Source organism: Struthio camelus, chromosome Z, assembly GCF_040807025.1.
Source record: "Struthio camelus isolate bStrCam1 chromosome Z, bStrCam1.hap1, whole genome shotgun sequence".
Classification (NCBI taxonomy): Eukaryota; Metazoa; Chordata; class Aves; order Struthioniformes; family Struthionidae; genus Struthio; species Struthio camelus.
Window position 1 is genome coordinate 72,806,761 of NC_090982.1, and position 20,630 is coordinate 72,827,390.

General features: G+C 41.3%; 1 protein-coding gene across 1 annotated transcript; it reads right to left on the reverse strand.

Moving 5' to 3' along the window:
• Positions 1-12,882: 12,882 nt before the first annotated feature.
• On the reverse strand, positions 12,883-20,512 carry FBXO4 (F-box protein 4). The gene is made up of 7 exons (XM_068928787.1): positions 20,303-20,512; positions 19,986-20,221; positions 18,107-18,327; positions 17,012-17,087; positions 16,297-16,475; positions 15,187-15,362; positions 12,883-14,141 (listed from the first exon to the last, which is right to left on the reverse strand). Exons 1-7 carry the CDS (start codon positions 20,510-20,512, stop codon positions 14,052-14,054), a joined length of 1,188 nt encoding a protein of 395 aa, XP_068784888.1. The 3' UTR covers positions 12,883-14,051.
• Positions 20,513-20,630: the final 118 nt, after the last annotated feature.

Consider the following 20,630-nt stretch of genomic DNA (forward strand, 5'->3'; position numbering starts at 1 on the left):
TGGCTAACATAGTGACACAGATGAGGACATGAAACAAGGTTCTGAGGTTTAATTAATGTCGTTAGAAAATTGGATGGAAAAGCAATTTAGGCTGCTGCTGCTGCTGCTGAGTGAAAAAACCCTTGACGACAGCAGAGAATTGGACTCATAAGGTAGCATCCGCATACAACTAATCTCTCTATCTCTGAACTGACAAAGATGTCTTTTCAGTAATTTGGACACCAGGTGGCTTGTGCAGTTTTTTTGAAGAGTACAAAGACTTGTAATGCAATTCCTATCATGTCTGTTTATATCTCCATTGCAGCTACGAAAAGTTTCGTTGTGAATTGATAGCAACTTTCTCAACCCGGAGTAAGTCTAATATGTCATTCACATTTTTGCTTGAAATACTGTCTGTACCTCTTTGATGAGGTACCCAAACTCAGCTAAAAATTTAAACTTGTCACCGAACTCTTCAGTGTGGGTTCAATTCATTGCTCATCTACAGACTTTTCTGTGCAACCATGAGCTTGCAGATTAACTACTCTCAAACATCATCTACTCTTCAAAGGTGCCTAAAATCAATTCAGCCTGAGTTTTGTTGCAATTCAGAAATACTTTACATGTCATCTGATCATATTCTACTCAAATAATTAGCACTTAAAGAATTCACTTAAAAATGAAAGAGGAGAGTGAAAGGACCTTTCCAAAGTGGTTTAGTGGTAAGAGACTTTCCGAGGAAATAGGAAATGAGGGATCCAGATCCCCTCGGCCTGGCTTGACAGTATCCGAACGTGCATTTCCTTGTCAGACTGAAGGCAGAGAAGCACCAGTCCACAGCCAGAAATGCAAAATCCCTGAGACCATCTTACTCGGTCAGCTGGTAAGGAGAATAAGGAAAAAACTTGTTTTCTGATCTCTGGGAGAGCCATGTGTCTGTTTTCCACTTAAGAGCTGATGAGCCCTGGGAGCAGGGAACAGAACTTGAGATACTCTTCCCATTGAGGGGCAAAATCAGATTTCCTCTCTCTTTGCTGCTGTCAGTCCCGCACGCCTTTCCGCTGTGGCCTAGCTTTGCAGAGAGTTGCCCTACCTCAGGCTACTTCGCTGCTCTAAAGCCGGAGCAGTGGGCTTAAATCTTTGCAGATTGATGAGGGTCAACAACGTGCTTTATCCTTTCAGGGCAAGTGTTGTAACCACAAAAATATTGCATTGAAGAAATTGTTCTCTTCCCTACAAGCTTCTCCAGCACATACAAAAGAGATCTTAAATTCTGAGTGCCAAGCTCTGAATCAGAAAATGCTCACACACACCCAAGGTCTACGCACTAAACCTTTGCTGTCAGCACCCCACTTAGGGGTATGGGAATATATTTGGGAAGTGCCGTTCTATTACAGTAGTGCCTCTGCAGCCGCTGAAGAGAAGCAGGTCCGTGACGTAGGTACACTCAATAGTTCTTCAGTCCCGCACAGCCCTCCCCATTGCAAAATATTTCCCTGCCTTCTCAGTTTCGCTGAGTATCGCTGCATTAAAGACCTTAAAACTGCTGCTTGTGCCATTTATGTTATTGGTACACCTAAAATATCTCATTTCATGCATGCCCAGATTTTTCTTTTCTTTTTGCTTGTTCCACTATGAATACTACAGTTTGTTCAGAGAAATCTGCTGGGTTTTTTTGATTTTTTTTTTACTACTTTTTAGTTTGACAACCATTTGGTCAGTGTGAATGATGGCTGAATTCAGTCAATAGTCTTTGCCAACGGAAAAAGCAAGGAAGAAATTTCCAGGATGGCAAAACAATTAATGTACCATTTCCATAACAGAATGTTTCAAATTTTTTAGGCTGTAACTGCACCAAGAAATGTAGATGAGGAAGAGACAGTTGTATCAGTGGTGCTGCTGTCTTTTATACAGTATGGCTCTTAGGTCATCTAAAATTCAGAAGAAAATGGAAATTCTGGCTGCTTCTCTGCCTGACTGAATGCAGAGATTTGAGCTGAGAACTCTACTTACTGAGAGAACAACCCAAAGCTCTCATTAAAAAAGGTTGTTTGATTTACCCCCTTAATCAAATCCTATAAATTCCTGTCATATCACTATTCATACAGCCCTAGAGATGTGAACTGAGAACTGAAGGAGACGTGCAGGGATCTGCCACGAAGTGCCGTTTTAAAAAGCCCAGAGCTACTTTGGAGTGAGTGCGTATGCCTGAATGACCATGAAGAAAATAACACTGGTTTCAACCAGCTGCAGTGAGGTAGATCTCCTGCAGTCCTCCATCCATCTTCCTACTAGGGCAACGTGATCCTGTTGTGTCAAACCTTGTTACTCTAGCAATCACATCTGACAGTTTCAGATGAATCTTTGCTTATGGTTTGAAATAATAAATGGAGATAGAAGTATGAATTTTTGTGGGAGATGGTAACTATGTAATTTGTATACTGAATTACTGCTCTTCAGATGAGAAAGCCGCTCACTGGCTAGTATCTCCAAGATTTCTCTGCCAGTGTTGTTCAATTTTTCAAGTAAATCTGAAAATACGCTATACCTAGAAGGCATTGCAGACTCGTGATCTCACCTGGCTTAAAGCTAAAACTCATAATTTTCATTTCCACCCTTCCTTTCCACCCTGCTAGCAACAAAGACTTCCAGAAATAAATTGAGGCAATTAGCCATTGAATTTACATTGTTCACATTATTGATAAGTTTGTTTGGTACATTTGTGCTTCAGCAAGCTTGTGTGTGAAAGGACTTTAAGGCATTATCTGCAGTCAGGTAGCCTATTTACAATGTTAGCATTAAATTGTAGTTGGTTGTTACAATGCTCCTATATAACGTGTTCTATCGGCATGCTGAGTACACTCAGAGCAAGTTTACAGCAGGTGCGATTAAGACTCAAGACTGAAATGCAGTATATTCTTGAACAACTGGATTTCACATTCATCCATCAGAGCTTTGTAGTTACTAAGGGAGGTGGGCATGTGACTGAAAGTTAGAATGGGAAAGGCCACACACAAAATACATAGAGAAATGCATTAGCTACACATGAAATATAGAGAGAAGAGTGTCACCGTGCATATGAAATCCGTAACAATATTTTGCAGTAAATCAAGTTTTAGCATTTAGGTAATGAGGTAATGAGAGTTTCTTTACTGACCCAAAGTTATAAAACAGGAAGGGTGCTCTGAGAAGGCAGAACGCCAGCAGAACACCATGCATAAGACTGTATGTATCTTGCCTCTCACCACAAAAAAAAACAGAATAACAACATCCAAACAAACAAATGGGAGCCTGCTGGAGCTAGGATGTTCTCTCAAGACTTCCTCTTCTATGGGAAAAGTTGATTAACTTACTTATCCCACATCTGTCTTCCATTTTATCTTATTTTTACCTTCCCAAATTGCTTAAATAGCATGATAACAATTAACACACTGCCTACCCTATCTGACTGTATGGGAAAAAGGGAAAAAAGCCTCTGGCTCTTTATTGTTTGCCACTGTGTAGTAAGTTTTACAGCAAACCTGATTCTAGGCTCCAGTAATATTCATTGGTCTAGTGGAACTGATGAGGCTTTTGGCTTAAACCATCAATAATCAGCATGAAAAGGTAAGCATTCATAAAGCAGTTAAATCAAGGATACTAGTTTTTATTATTCCTTGTTAGCCAGCAGACTTTTGCATGGCCTAGCAACCCACAAGCTCTTTTCAAGGGCAGTACGTGAAAATGTTCTCTTCATATAGTGTACGAAACTGATGATCATCAAGAGAGGGGCTTAGAACTTGTAAAGGGGCTATTCAGATAGACAACACAGAACACTTCCAAAAACGTTTCTCGGTACTGATTATCTTAGCAAGTTTTAGGTTCAGTATTATCAGATGTGAGGGGTTTTTAGCTGATAGTTTTTGCAGCTTGCTTTCCCTCAAGCATTGATTTAGTGGTGTGAACAGGAAAAGAAATCCTTGATTCTTTGTAATGAAATGAAAGAAGCAGTGAAAGTTTACACAGTCTTATTCTGCAGGCCAAGAGAGAGAGGCCAGCATGAGCATGAGAAGCTGATGAGCAAGCCTGAAACACAGGGAAGATGACTGTGTTTACCTGAAGCAATATCGGAAAGGAAATGGGTAAAGAAAGAAAAAAATCTCTTTAAAAATTTGTTTAACTGTGATGCTTGCATCACTACGCGGAGACATCCGTGCTTATCCTATCCAAACACCCCGACTTTCTTTTATCCGCCTGTATTTCTCATCTTCTAATTAAATGGTGAGTGCAGGGGAGTAGGATCCTTCTTTTTGCTTTGTTTTTGAACAGTACCTTGCACAAATTGCTCCCAAGTCTCAGTGACTATGAGCAGTAAGCTCAGAAATAAACATACACAAAAAAAAACCCTGGATCCTCAGACTTTGATATATCAGAGAGATAGCAAGAGTAACCTAGATAAAGAAAGGATAAATGAGCTTGGCTTCAAAAGGATTTAAAGAGAAAGGAGACCGAAAGGGACAAAGATCTATGGGGCATCCATAAAAAAAGGCAAGGGAGGAGAAGTTATTAGCACTAGTAAGGTATCATGTCTACTTCAGAATATCTGAAACACAAATTGCTGGGAGCCAGGAAAGTACTTCATGTCCAGCTGCTGTAGATGATTTAACTAGCTGCTGGGGATAATGGACTGACCCTCTACGGCTATTCTAATGATCTTACATAAATGACAAAGAGATGCTGAAGAAACAGTCAGAGATGCGGGCTGCAGTCAAAGAAGGAGAAGAAGGCAGAAGGGTCTGGAAAGACCAGGAAAGATGCTTTTTGAATAGTACAGGTATTGGTAGAAAACAAATCTGAGACTTCAAACTAACATGCAGCTATTAGAAAGCAAAAACAACCATGGGATCTGAGGAAGAAGGGAGAAGAATGGGGGACTGGCAGGTCAACTTCTGTTGGATTTCACCCATCTAGTTTTGGAAAAGTTAGCCAGACTCTCCTTGAGGACATTGTAGCAAAATATATCAGGAACATGAGACCAGATAGCATCTCTTATGCCTCTGAGTCCAGGCTCCTGATGGATTTCTGTGGTGTCTAGGTGTCATATAATCCCTTTCCACAAATTTAGTTCGTTTACCCCACTACTTCAGTTATGCTGTTCATTTTAATGGCTAAGAATAAATTTATTCATGGCCATACTCAGTGGCTCTGCTACCAGCTCCAATTAAGGGAAAGTCAGTGATGGCTTCTGTAGTGTGAAGAAGCCAGACATGTGCCAGTGACATGCAGACCAGTAGCTGTTTGACTACACTAGTACATATAGGTTTGCATTGGTGGAGCTGCCATGAAGGAAATCGACTGTGAAGCTGTACGTCGGAAGCAGAAAAGTTCCTTTTTTTTCCATGGACTGTGGGGCCATGTGAAGGAGGCACCTGTTGAGCCGGGGAACAGATGAATGAGAGAGGCCAGGATTAGGTCTGGTAGGAGAAAGGAGATCAGAGGACTTGCAAGGCCAGGTGTCGTGCATTGAAGCTGACTGCTGGAATGGCACATAAGTGCTGAGAATATGGGATGCAGCTTTGTCCATGCTGGTCAAACCCTTTGCAGGCAGACGGAAGGAAGAGGGAGGTGTGATCGTGACTAGAAGAGGGGCCCATGCACTAATCAAGAAAAATTATTTGGCTCTTGAGCCAAAGTAAAGAATCACTACTGACTTGAGTGGATTTTTCCCCCCTCCCTGGTATCTATCGGTTTCTATTTCAATGGCAGAAATTATACCACTAATCACTTTTGTTTAATTTTGAAATCAAGATCTTCTAGCCTCCCCTGATTAGTGAGACTCTTCATCATGCTATGGACTGTTTGAGTTATGCCACTAACCTATAGAACAACTGTCCTGTAGCATCTGGCTAAATGGGAGAAAATCACTGCAGCAAGCCAGATATCAGCAAAGGGCGACTCTTGTCCTGTACACAGGGGAACCGATGAGCATAAAACTAGGAAAACTGAAGTCTTCAGTCTCAGACAATGAAATCAACCAAGACATCTATACCACCAAATAAATCTAGAACTTCAAAATCAGTCTGATTAGAAGCCAAAATGAAAATACCTCAACCCAATAAAACAGAATTAGTGAACTATTAGACAAACACATATAAATCCTTTATCACTTCTGTAGTAAAAGCAAGACACTCGTTTTGCCAAGACTCGCATATTAAATTTCAGACATGTGAGCACTGTTGACTTTGATGACCCTTTTCGTGTTTGTGGTACTTGCGGAATCCAAATCTAGAGTCAGATTCTAGAGCATATGAAAACAAATTAAAGGAATAATAGCACTGACCCTATTACATTTATGGCAGAATGCTCTCTGAAGTCTTAGACTTTAAATAGATACAGTCTGTACAGGAAGCTCTTATTATTAGGCAAACAATCTGTTAGTTTCCCAGAGAGAACAGCACTATGACCTCTGCGTGACTGATAGCAAGGAGCAAGACACGATATTGCCAGTGCCCAGACAAAAGCAGAGTATTAGCTGGGACAGACTCCAACACTTTTTCATCCAAGATTTTCAGGGTGTCTCAAAGAGATAAATCAAAAGGAATTAAATATCCTAAACCAAATTCTTTAGGAGACATCGTATGAGCAGTTATACAGCAATGTGCTGAAGTAACACAGGAGCTCTGAATTATTCTCCAGAGGTCCGTCTGTCCCTCTCTCCTGGGAGTCCGGGCCCCTAACTTTGGGTACCACAAACAGTGTCCTATTTAAATGCCCTTAAATATTTTTCCCCGAGACATATGATGAAAACGTCCCTTTAGAAACCTTAGAGATAAATAGAAGGGTCCTAATTAACAATTCCTTGATCCTGTCCTAACCTGAGCCAGTGGGAACCTGCAGTGATTTCAGCGGATTTGGCTACCTCTGCACTCTATTCGGGAGCTGGTTCCAGCTCACCGTCAGTGAGAATGGGACTAAGCTTTAGGTTTTGGGTGGGCTCCAGAGCACTGTCCCCTCTGAGAAGAAAAGCCCACATTAGTCCTTACTACAGCTTGCTGTCACCCTGGATCGACTATGTTAGGGTAGAGCTGCGTCTGCTGGACCTGGGTATTGGGGAACAGTGAGGGCTGGCTGCTCGGCCAGGGCAGATGAGCTGGGAGCAGAGCGCAGCGAGAGGGTAGGTGCTAGCAGTGCCCTCTCCGCCAAGGAGCCAGACACAGAGCGGCAAGTCCGGGTCAGGATCAGGGGTCAGATGCAGTCCACTGGTCATCCAGCAAGTCCATAGTGATGAGGCAGGTCTGAGGTCAAGCCAGGAAGCTGGGCAGGCGGGTCCTGGTCAGGGTCAGAGTTGTGGATGTAGGAAACCAGGCGAGGTAGAGTTGCTAGACAGCTTCAGTGCAGCAGAGGTGAGGGCCAGCAGTACGGATTCGGCTTAAAAGCAGTTTCCAAGGGAAAGGAGAGGCAGGTGCTCATTTCCAGCTCTCTTCACAACAGCTCTTATCAGCGAAGGAGCACATCTTGGAGTCAGCCAGCTAATCTCATTCACTTAGCCAATAAACTAGAAAGGGGATGTGCTCCAGGCTTTGGCAGTGGAACCGCAAATGTACAACTCAACACGCTCTGATGACAATATGGCACCATATAAGGATGTCAAGGTGATCCAGTGTTGCAAACAGCGTATCTCTTCGGGATGTGCTGCAGCTGAAGTACCGTGCAAGCACAGACCACAGCTTACTGAGGCCAGGATGCACGCTCCACAGAGCCTCTGTGATTAGAGTGCATCAAAGAACGATCCAGGAATAAAAAGACTGCATTCAGAGGTTTAACTCACTATATTTTTATTTTGGATATGCAATATTAATTAATCTCATGAGATACTACATTTAAGGCTTATTTTAAGGCTTATTTTCTGTGCAGTTGTTCTGGAGTAACTTTGTTCCTGAATGACCCTGTTGTGCTGATGCTCTTTTCCTAGAGCAAGAGTACATTCTTCTGGTGTAGTTTAAGCCACTCTGAATGAACAAAGTGCTCTCATTTTGGACTAAGAGTGGTCCTACATGGAGTTTTTCAAGAACAGCAATTTCTTTTGGAGTTCAGTGCAATTTGAGCTGACTTTCAAATGTAGACAGGCCCTTTAATATTTCAGAGAGGTTTCAAGAATAAGATACTGAGGGGTGGTAAGCTAGCAGTTATGCTGGCTTCTACAAGCAGTCAGATGAATATGCAGCCTGACAATCTCCAGGAATGCCTCAAGTGCCCCTCTGGAACAAACCTTTCTGCCATTACAAGGAATCCAGTGACGACATCGATATTCCAGTATCCAGTTATCTGTGTTTCCCTTCTTTGTGCACACAAAGAAATCAAACTAGCAATATATAAATGCATGCAAATATCCAAGCAGCATTTCCACCAGGAATACGGAGTCCGACTTGAGGAATTGCGCGACATACTGGGCCACTGCTGTTGAAATTCTACAGATGCAGCTCAAGAATTCAGATGCTTTCCTTTCTCCCAGCATACACAATTCTGTGCACTGAAGCACAGGGCAAGTTTCTACATCTGGCATATGATTAGGACTAGGAGAAGGTTCCTGGCATATCGGCAGCACCTCTGTGTGCAGAGTCTCAGGCAGGACACATGGTCCAGATGCAGCAGAGTTCTGCACAGTTTCTTCCACTCCTTGACTTTAGAGGGCAGTTCATCTGCTCAGGAGATCACAGATGAGGCCCATGAAATGAATCTGGTAAGCAGAATAACAGAGCGGGAAAGAAACTGCTGTGCTATACTGCTGGAACACAAAAGATCCATGAAATACAGCCCTAGGGAGAGTCTGTTAAGTTGGGCCCTTCAGGCATACCACGCCACTCCTAAAATATTTACGCACTAATTTTCAATTTATTTGTAAATTATTAACAATTTGTGTCTGAAACAAGTGATCAGAGCACATTCAGAGGAAAGAAATCCCTTATTGTGGATTTATACACCAGCTGGTTTATATCTACTCATATTCTGTGGTGGAGTGCAAGTTAAAGTATATAAATACTTTGTAGCAGTTCTAATTTTTTTAATGAGTCCAGAAAATATATATCAGGTATATCAGATGAAAAGAAGGATAATTATGTTGGTTCATCAGTAATTTGTTTCCACAAGAGTGAAAGATGCTTGTATTCAAGTGCAAAATTGAACCACTTGTTAATCGTATTCAGAGCTGCCCCTCTTGTTTTATATGGATGCAGCAGTAATCAGGTAATTAGGTTCTTTGCTCTCAAAATGTATATTTTTACAGAATTTGAATATCTAGTCTTTGAAAACCATAAGATTCTTTTTGTCTTTTGGTTAGTTAAACTTATAATTTGCATTAATTGTCTTGCAAATAGTTTGTGCTTTTTTGAAAGAAGCACATGTGCTGTTGTATCAGGATATCCTTACGCTGCACTGTGCTGGGTTTTGGACATTCGCTGAATAAAGGTTATAATCTAAAAACCTGATTCCCAGGTAACTCTTATAATTTATTTTAATCCTCATGATTCAGATTTATGTCATAATTTTAAAGAATTTATCTAATATCATTTAATCTATAGCGCATAAGGGGGTTGCATTTAAACTATCGCTTTGACATATCTTTTACTCTCTCAGATTGAACATGAACCCACTGAATTTCAAAGGTAATCGGCCATGAATACTATCCAGCTTACAGGAGGAATTTTGGAGCCAATTCATCTACATAAGAATCTTGTATAAGAACTTTTAGTGAAAGACAAGCTGGATTCAGTTCAAAGCAGAGAAGGAGGATTGTTTTTGTCTTTGGAGAGTAGCCATTTTATATTCACATTTGTGGAATATGTTTCCCCTGACATCCCTGAGCTGTGGAATCGCCTTCATAATTCAAGTCTGTGGGGAAGATATAAAAGATGACACACAAAAATGATACCATCCCTCTATCAAGGGAGCACTATTGATTAAGCAGTACAGTCCCCATTCACTCTCAGCTTACCTCAGTTCTTCTATTGTCACCTCTGAGACTGGATAGAATAGTTTATTTTTCTTGTCATCACTTTACAAGAGGTATTAAATACTTTTAACAAATAGAGTAGGTGTCTCTGGATTGTCATCAGGATCATTTCACAATGTAAGACTTTTCAGAGCTTGGAGAAATATACTTCTGGGGCAGTATGAGACTTTCATACTCACAGCTGGTGTCTTCTGTCAGCGTTTGCCAAACTGCACAGGAATTAATCTGGAGTCTAAGTCCTGTAGGGCTCAACTTTGGTCCAGCAAAGGGCCATTAAATGGCTTAAAGGGCTGGCGCACATGCTGGGGGACATCCTCGGCCGATAACCCCCGAGACTGGTAAGTGTGAGCAGCTCCACGGCATGAACTGAGAGGACCTTCTGCCCGACCCTGGGTCAGCAACAATCTCCCTGCTGGGAAGGGAAGTTGAGACCTTGTGAACGTAATGTTGGGTTGGGAGGGAATGAGTGAGTGTGTGAGATAATCAAGTAGCATAAAAACTCTAATCTCATTGGTTCTTAAACCAGTATCCAGATCCCACTATGGGTCTCACCGGCTGAACACCTCCGTTACACGCCTACCTGTATTCTTGATTTGCAGTTTTGTCCTGCTGAGGGAACTGAGAGCAGCCCATGGGCAGAGATGTCTGCTGACCTGAGACTTTAAGCATAAGCTCTAGCAATAGCATCAGCTCCCGTAACTGGCCTGAGAAAATTATTTCTTTACTCTCACACATGAGAATATTTTATGCAGAACCACCAGCGCTAAAACGCCACAAAAGACAAACTAACATCACAGACTAAAGCTTCTATCACCTCGCAATGATGCCAGCAGTACTTCCATAAATCCCCTTGACAACGACTCCAGGTATTCTCTTCGGCAGCAATACCCATCCTGCCGTACAAATTGGTACTGATACCCACCAGATTGAAAGAGGCAGCATAGTCCCCTATACGCTTTTGAAAAAACAGTCGATTTTCTCATAGGCTTTTCTATAATTGCATCTGCTTGCTGCCATATCTGAGAAGAGAGAGTACAATAGATTACTTCAAAGGAAACAATTTTGTAAGACGGTCTAAGGATGCTGCTTGGACAGCCGCAGTGGCGGGTGTGGATCAGCAGTGCCATCCAGCGGGAAACGCAGCGAGCCGCAGCCACCCACTGAAGCGGCAGGGAGAAGGGTCCAGACCCCGCTCCCCTGGGACCCGCAGACACCAGCCAGGGCCGCTCCATCACACGAAACTGCAAGTGACACCTAGCGAGTTACCTGGATATTGTCAGTGTCCTGCCTCTTTCGCCCTATGGCCTTGGCAGGTACTGTCACATATTTCTTTGGAACTGACAGCACGTGACTTTTGTTTTTCTGTTTTAAAGACTTCACGAAAATTAGCATCTCCACAGCCGCTTTCTTTTTGGGAAAGCTGCTCAGAGGAAAGCTCAATAACTGAGTTTTTTTATAAAGCAGATGAAGTATCAATTTGATTTTTTGCTTTTATTTATTTGGTGCCCACTTTTTAGATAAATGTTCTGCCTCAATAGTCAGGATCCTCTTCATAACAGCGGAGGAGGACACAACATTTCTGGGAACCAAATCTTCATGGTTTCCGTTCTCACAGACACTTCACAGTTGCCCTTAATCTTGTGAATACAAAATTGAATGGATTAAAAATATTGAGTTGTTTATATTAAAAACTGTTAGATTTAAAGTAAGTTTTAATGCCATTTTAGTTTTCATCACCCAACTAATTTTGGAGCAGTGATTAAGTCCCAGATTAAAACAGAAGTAAGCATAAGGTGAAATCTAAAAGGTATTGCTAAAATAGACATGGAATTTACAGTGCACGTCTGCAATGATTATTTGGCACATGAGTTCTCCACAGGCCAGTTGCCCATTTCATAGCTTAGCTTCGAGCATTTGAGCTGCTCCTTTGCCCATAGGATAGTCTGCTCCTCATCCTCCCTGCCTGTATCAATCAGTCTTGCAAGCTGTCCCACCAGCTCTGCAACTCTAGTGATGCTGGAGCTCTGGGACTACACCAATGTCTAATTCCCACCTTTTGTCTCCTGGGCTGCATTCTTGAAACTCTTTAATCTATCTTTAATACAATTGATATCCTTTAGGTTTACAATTGATATCCTTTAGGTTAAGAAAAATTACATTGCTTACATTATCTTCACATTTTAAAATTACAGTGAATTAATATCTGTTAATGACACGTTCAATAACATTGAAGTCGTTAAAGAAAACTATGTTTATACTGATACGTTGTTATCTGTTGTTGTAGCACAATCACAGGCATTGCTAAGCCTACACAGACACAGACACACAGACATACACACAAAGAGAGAAAGGCTGGAAATATCATTCTTTTCAAAAAATAATATATTTTTTAGGAAGAAAGCAGAAAAATGTTACAATGAAGATCGTGCATAAACAAACACACTCATAGCTAACATAGTATCAGACTGCAACACCTGCCCCTCTAAAATGTGGGTGGATCGTTACAGAATTATTATGACTAGCAGGAAAATCACATGCATCCAACAACAAAATATGGAAATTTCCCCCAAATATTGACACACGTTTTGTGTCCCCACTGTTTTAAAGGGAAGGTACACATAACTTATGAAAAAAGGACAAAACACAGAATTCGCATAGCACAGTTTCCCATGGATTTTCCCTTGAAATACTCCCACATGCCCTGATTAGAAGTAAGAAAAAAAAGTCTAGAAAATTGAGTTAATTGTGGATAAAGAAGAAAAAAATGCAAAGACATTCTACCTCTGGCCTCCTACTTTGTTATAAAAAAGAGACTTCCCAAATGGAATGTTTCTAAAACAGTTAAGCATCAAACACACTTATCAGATTGAGGGCAGTTACTGCTACATTGTACAGTCATACATGACAGCTGAATGTACAGCACGCTTCAATTTATTTAGACACCAAGAAACAATTGTTTGTGAAGCTATAGCACTTCCATGCATAGAAATGAAGCAGAAGACAGAAGACAGACAGTGAGAGACGCAGGAAAAGAAAACAAACATATGCTTAGACAAAAAAGCCAAGGGAAGTTTATGAGCGTTCATCCAGTAACTGAAAAAACAATAAAAAGGTGGAAGACTAGAAGCAGAACTATCTCAAAAGGCATCAATATGGAAAACATAATGCCAGCTCTAAAATGTTGTCTCCCTTTTTATAAAAATACTTGTGTGTAGAAAATCTCAAGCCAAGCACGCTTCACATCTGCAGATGCCACAGCTATCTGAGTAACTAGCAGATCCTTGGGATCTATGCATTTGATAGATGTTGTAAAATCCTATGATTCTATCTAACATTCGTTTGCGATAATAGAAGCATGTCCAGCTCAAACTAATAACTCCACTGAAGCAGAAAGCAGAAGATGCTCAAGTCTTTTGTGGTTGGTTAATAAAGATGACAAACAAGAAATAAATGATTCATATAGGATATTTTGCTGGGTTTGTTTCCAAGGATTTTGCTCTGGGCTGACAATTCTCCTTCAAGTACTATTTTTTCTCTAGGCATTGCTCCGGAAAAAAAAAAAATAGGGGAATTTATTATTTTTAAAGAAGTACTGCCTTTATATCAACCTACTACAAAAGATGAGCTGAAAGCACACTACAGGGTACAGTGTTTTTTCTTTGGTTGGGAATTGTCAATGTCAAGATCTCCACTGAATATACGTTGCAAATGTGAAGTGATATCTGCCATAGTGCTGTGCTGATAAATTAACCTAGTACTAGGTATATTTTTACAAAAACAGATTAGATTATAAGATGTACAGAGAAAAGATTGCATTGTAAACACCTCAGCTTAAATGAGGACAAAACCCAACAGCTTCCAAAAAAATCACTTCTTCACCAGCTGCTGGAATCCAGGTAATCCTACTTGTAGTTCTACTTCAGGTCAACAGTTGGAAGAATGTTAATTATTAAAGTATATGCAGTCAAATATACGCATGTCTTTTAAATCTTTTATCTGACAATGCCGTGTCAGGACAAGATTCTCACTTCATTTGAATTGCAACACGCTAAAGTCTTTATACAGTAAAACGAAGCAAGTTTAATTACTGTGCATTTTTACAGTCTGCTTCTTCCAAGAGCCACTCAAGTCCACTTAGCAGTCCATCTAAAGTAGCAGCTACAGTGTCCTGCACCTGTAAAAATAAGATAAGCTACTATATTACAGATTACAGGCAACGGATCTAACAATATTGTGTCAACACTCCATGTCTATCCTTATGTCAGTAATACTCAAGTCAAATCTAAATTTTTATCACTGGTTTCTAGGTACCTTGACAGGACAGGTTTCTTAGAGTAAGGTACGAATAATAACGAATTATGAGAGCCATTAGAAAAGCTTTGCACTCTTGGTATCATAGCACATTTTATACGAAGCCCTCCACTAGCTATTCTGCAACACTTTATTTACTTTACAGATGATGGCATACTTGAAATCCTTTTTATAATAATTCTTAGAGGAAAAATGCTGTCAGCTTTAGAATTCAAGACATATTACTACTTCTTAAATTTTCTAATATATTATGAAGTGGTTATTATCAATGCTACTTTAAGGAAAAAAAGCTTGTAAACATTGTCCGTATGAAAACAAAGAATTAAATTTGGTTGGTTGGTTTTTTTTTTTTTTTGATCAAGTATTATCCTTTAGCTATGCTATGCCATTTAAAACAAACTTATACGTTACTGAGCCACACTGATACACATTGTGCTCAAAAAGCATAAAAGAATGGGCCTAGGACCTCACAGGCCAGGCAAAAAACTGTGATTTGTCAAAAACCTTGTACATCATGTCAAGCAGCAGACAACTAGTCTCCTGAAAATGACAGGAAAGCCTACCTTGTGCCTAAGGCCTTGGGTCAAGGAAATTGAGATTCAAATTAACTGAAGCCTTCTTACCCTCTTCAAGACCAGCATATCATCCTTCCTTCCACTCTGGCTCCATGTGAAGCTTCTTGTCTGTTCCCGGCAAGCCACTTAGCTTTTCTACGTTATGCTAGGTTATAATGCTTTATCGCACAGATTAGAGAAGCTAAATTCATCTCTAGGATATGGAGTGCTCAAATAATAGTGTTAAAAGCTATACATTTACTTAGATACGTACAGTTCAAGAACTACAGTAAGCCTACATTGTATTTAAGCTGCAGGGAAACAAAAGGAAAATAAAGGTTTAAAAGCAAGTACCATCCAGGGCTGACGAAGTAGATTCAGTTGCAACTGATGTGCCATGTAAACACAAGGAATTCTTTTCACACCAACATGAGAGATACAAGACAACACCAGCAGAGGTCTGTTTCGAGGCCCAAGAGCTGGATCAATCATTGCCAAAATATGGGCCAGCTCCTCTTCACGATCATGCTCTAGGAAACAATTTGCAATATATGAGTATTAAATATATGCAAATCCCAAGCAGAATATTTTTCTTTTATCTTGACTTTCAAATATTTATTATTTCAGTTCACAGAAGCAAGGAAACACAGGGCTGGAAGTGGCATGGGCAAATTATCTAATTCTGCTTATCTCAAGGCTGGATCAGCTGTACTTACGTCATTCTTAGCTGTTATTTAAAGACCTCCACAGATTCACAGACAACCTATTCCAGTCTGTAACATCAGAGCATTTTCCAAGATCAAAATCACAATAGGCCATTAAGAAATACTGACACACTACACAGTCAATAGCTCTTCCCTACTGACTAAATTTTTCTTGCCAGTATATTCCCCCACATTCTTTTTATTCCCTGCTTTCCTGAGCTAGCCCTTTCCCTCCACTTAAAGCTGATGAATATAAAGACAGTCTACCATAACAGGTGTTTGGATTACTCTTATTCAGGCTATTATTATAGGGCAATCCTAGTTTGGCTTGGCTACATCTTTCACCGCAGTGTTCCCGGTACAGGCTCCGTTTCCAGGTTATTACATCACCACTGCTACATTTCAGGCTGCTTCTCCCACCCACTCTACCCCATCCACTGCCCTACCTGCTCCCAGGTTTCCTTTTGTTCTGTTTTTTTAAACCCAGATCATTTCCCAGATCTGACTTAAGAGAGCAGCCATATGGTACTGGCAGTAACAGAAAGGGTCACAACCCCTTACAGGAAGGTGAGGGAGAGCTAGGTCTAGGAGAGAGGAGCTCTTCAACTCGAAAAGACACTGGAAAAAATAGCACCAAGGAAGCATACCTTGAAACAACTTGAACGAGGATTTTGATGCATTCCATATTCTTCACAGATCTTTTACGACATTTGAATCATTCACAAAATATGAGCACATTCAATAAAGAGAAACCCCTTACTTTTATGAGCTTCTGCATTAGCAACGTAGATGAATCCATCAACTACTTCGCACACCTTTTTAACTTGAGCTATTACATTGTAGTGCACAGCTTGCTGATTCCCCACTGTGCTGCTGTCTTGGTAGAACATCTTATTCACAACAACAGCTTGCTCTGCCCTTGCTCTCCTCCTTTCCACACTGAAAGATATTAAAATATTTCAGCCATTTAATAGCTGAAATAATAGCCATTTAGTAGCCAGGTTAATTTAGATAGAAAATGAGAAAACAGAGTCCAGGCAGAGACACCAGCACAGCAAAGTGACAGGAAAATGGTCTAAGCCAGGAAAATAGTTTCATTCCCTCCATTTTTTTTTCCCGAGTGTGCACATACAGATGGTTAGCAGTCTGCAAGATGCTCATTAAAATACATCCCAGGATGAATTTATATAATGTTTCAAAAGGGAAACAGCCAGAATATCAAGAGGTAAAGAAACATCTGTTATGTATTTATCACAAAACATTTATTACGCATCAGTTTTGGGAAGAAGGTTCACTACTTCCACATGGAAATTTAGAGGTTGGAGAAAGGGACAGAAACATTGAAGCTCCAGTTTATAAGAGATATTCATGCATGCAATAAAAGCATAAAACTGACATCATGAAACCATGAGAAAAAGTATGAAATAATTGAAAAACTGCACTGTTGTTTTTTTTCTGCGGAGAACAAATCTTACCTGGTAGTTGAATATAATGTCAGAATATTGAATTTTTGATTGTTATTAAACTGAAAACTGACTCCTGATCCAATCCCTACAGGGAGAAAATGACCATATGAGATTACAAATATCTGGTTACTGAACACAGCTGAGTGATAGGCCAAAAATTCTACCGCGGCTGTCAAACAGACCCATCTAAACCGAGGTGTTGCTCTTAGGGGGAAGCATACTTACTATTTCACAAAGAAATAAAAAATAAAAGAAAACCAGATGATAGATCCCAGTTTGTTTGGGTTTTGATACTTGTATTAGAACACAGAAACTTAAGTCACAGAGGAGCTGCTTTGCACCTGATAGCCTAAACTGACATAGTAAAGCTCTAGTCTGCACTGAAAAGGACATAAAAAAGAAAAGAAAACAACAGGAAAGAAGGCATACTTTCCCACTGCCTATAAATATAATTTAATTATTTCATTTCTGCTGTGCTTAAATAAATACCAGTTATTCTTAGTTAAAAACAATCATAAGTTTTTGTCTCTGGTTTGGACTGAAGCAAAATTACAGATGTTCAGAACTATGCTTTTTTTAAAATCCCTTCTAAATATTGAAAAAATTCCTTGACCTGATCCTACAAACCCTTTTCAAATGAAGAAAGTTTACCCCCACTTGATATCAGAATATTGAATCAGATAAAGGATCAGTATAAAAAGACAAGCTTATTCTTAACCCCTAAGTAATAGCAGCACTAAGTAGTAGCAAGCACTCCTTAAAGGAAGTCATGCTTGCACTTACCCGTTACAACAGCATGTGTGTCATGGAATTTAGGATCAAAATACAAATACAATGAGCAAAATCTAGACTCTCTGACACTGTACAAATTTAACCATTAAATTCACTGGAGCTAAAACTTTATCCTAAATGGTTATTGTGTTTATCCTTTTCACTATATATATACAGAAGAAAGAATTTTTTACAATGACATTATTGAGCTTCAAAGAGAGCATTAAAAAACATTTTTTTTCCTATTTCTCCCCTAGCTTTTTTTTTTTGTTTTATACGATATATCTTTTTATAAAATTTTAAAACCCCCAAAATCAGAAAGAAGAGCATTACCATGAATTCGTCTTTGGGGTAGGCCAGCCACTAGTAGAATTTCTGGACAAGTCATCATCCTTTGCACTAAAGAGTCATCCAGCTCTTCCAACCCCGGCCCAAACATAGCAAAACGAGGTTCTGCCTGAGTGACCAGTGATTGCAAAAAGGATGTCACAGCCCCATACCGGGGACGGCTTGATTTCACACTTCTTCGACTCTGAGGACAGCTTTTTTTATATCTGTGTAAAATAGACGCAACTAGAAATTAAACACAAAATACAAAAGAGGCATTAATCAAACAACATCGATTAACTTAGGTCCCAAACTTCTCATGCTGTGTTACCAGAACAACTTAAGCACAGCTCAAAAATAACAAATAGCTAAAAATCGATGGTTTAGATCACCAGCACAAAGCAGGTAAAAGCATTAGTCCTGCCAAGTTCCAAATATTGATTTTTGGACCTTAATACAGTTCCATATGATGGATTTTCTACCTTAAAAAAAAAAAAAAACTTCCCCCAACCCCTCCCCAGCTCACACAACATGGGTAAAATAGCACCAAAGTTGAGCAGTCAAACACAATATAAAAACATATGAGAATGCTGAGTGTGTGTCCACCCTTAATGGGACCCCTTTTATGTTTATTAATTATAAAAAAAGGCAACTCTTTACGAGAAGGACCTTATCCCATTCACGCATAAAGTACGCTTGCTGTAAAAGGAGGTGGGTGCTGTCTGGAAGCTCATGTGTTCATTTGATGCAGAAGCACAAAGAGACTTTAGCAATCACAGAAAAAGACGTAACGTTAAGGGACTGACAGACATCCGGGAGAAGTGGCTTCAGTCTTTGCTTCTGGTCACATGATGCTAGATAAATCACTTCAAGAAAACGTTAACGCTGTGCTCCTCTGTATCCCACCTGAGACGTTTCAGTTGATATCAGCACAAATATTAAGTGCTCACAGGCACAACAGAAATCAGTGACGGGTGGCTTCAAGTATGTGATGTGCTCTGAAGTATTCAGACCTAACGAGACCAATGCTCAGAATTAAAGGACATTTTGCACTTCAAGTTCTGGGGTGCCTCTTCCCTGGCTGTAAAATGGAGGTGAGTGACAGAGAGATTGCCAAGGTTAGTGCGTTTATTGTGAAGCAATGGTTTCATAAATCACCTTCAGAAATTCTTATTGCATGTAGAATTTTAATACTGCGAATTAATTCAGGGCATTGAATGAAGTTAAACACACACGCACACACACAAAATAATCTGCTTGACTTAGAGAAATTTCAAGTAATCCACATATATTATGAATGTTGCTATGTTTTATGAGTGTTGCTATGTTTTTCAACTACGCTAGTTGAAAGCATGGTCTTTGTCTCACGTCTTTAGACCATCAGAGCTAAGACAACCTGTTGTTTTTGAATGCGCACAATGTGACATTTCATTTTTTTTCTAGGTCTGCCAGATATGACATAAAAAATCTAAGATTCATTTGCCACATTTTAAAGACTTAGAACTTTTAATAGAATAAGTAATTATCTTCTGAACTGAGAGTGGAGAACACATCTTCATCAACAAGATCAGCACAACGCGCACAGCTTCTGAGGTGGCTGTATTTCTGTGGCATAGCTGGCATACAATTTACAAAAAGTTTTTTTTTTAAAACATGATTTTACATTCTTCTTCAATTCCAGATGGAAAGAGCAGGCCAAACTGTCACATAACAGGAAATCATATTCACAAAACGAGCAAGGGATCTGAGACAGCGGGCCACATGAAAACGTCAGCAGCATCTGACAGCAGAGCTTTACCGGTGCGCGCGTGAACGCTGTCCGTGGCGTGACTACTTCTGCCGTCGAGCGGCTGCAAGCCCTGCTAGAGGACGCGAAGGTACTCACACGGTCATGTAGTCGTACAGCGTGTTACCACTGTCTTCTGCAAAGACCTGATGGAAGACCTGCACGTCGGGCAGCGACCTCCAGTCCACGGACGCCCACAAGGGCAGGTCCCTCAGCAGGAAGCACCTCCACAGCAGCGGGTCCCGCACGGCCGCCCGCCAGTAGGAGCTGGCGCTGCCCAAGCGGCACAGGTCTTGGGGCGAGAGGAAGGACATGATGTTCAGCTGCACGTCGATCTGAAACACGCAGAGCGCCGGGTCAGCGGCCGAGCCCGCGCCCGCCCGCCCGCCCGCCCCCCGCCGCCGGGCCCCGCTCACCGGCAGCGCCTGCAGGGCGCTCACTTCCTCCGCGGCCCCCCCGCCGCCGCCGCCGCCGCGGGGGCCCTGCCCGGCCCCGGCCCCGGCCCCAGCCGTCGCCTCCGCGCCCGCGCTGACGGCGCCGCGCTCGCGGGCGCCCCACGCCCAGCGCTCCCGCAGGCCGCGCAGCCGGCCGCGCACGGCGGCCTCCAGCCGGCCGCCCTCCGCCATGGCGCCTCGGCCCGCCGCCGCCGCCGGCGCCGCCTCCGCGCCGAGGGCGGCGCCCGGCCCGGCCCGGTTCGGCCCCGCCGCGCCGACACCGCTCCAGAGGCGGGGAGCCTGCCCCCAC

Coding starts and splice junctions, on each gene's coding strand:
- FBXO4 (XM_068928787.1), bottom strand. CDS start 20,512: ATGGCGGAGGGCGGCCGGCTGGAGGCCGCCGTGCGCGGCCGGCTGCGC. Junction 20,222..20,302: donor GCGCCCTGCAGGCGCTGCCG/GTGAGCGGGGCC, acceptor TGCGTGTTTCAG/ATCGACGTGCAGCTGAACAT. Junction 16,476..17,011: donor ACATTATATTCAACTACCAG/GTAAGATTTGTT, acceptor AATATCTTTCAG/TGTGGAAAGGAGGAGAGCAA.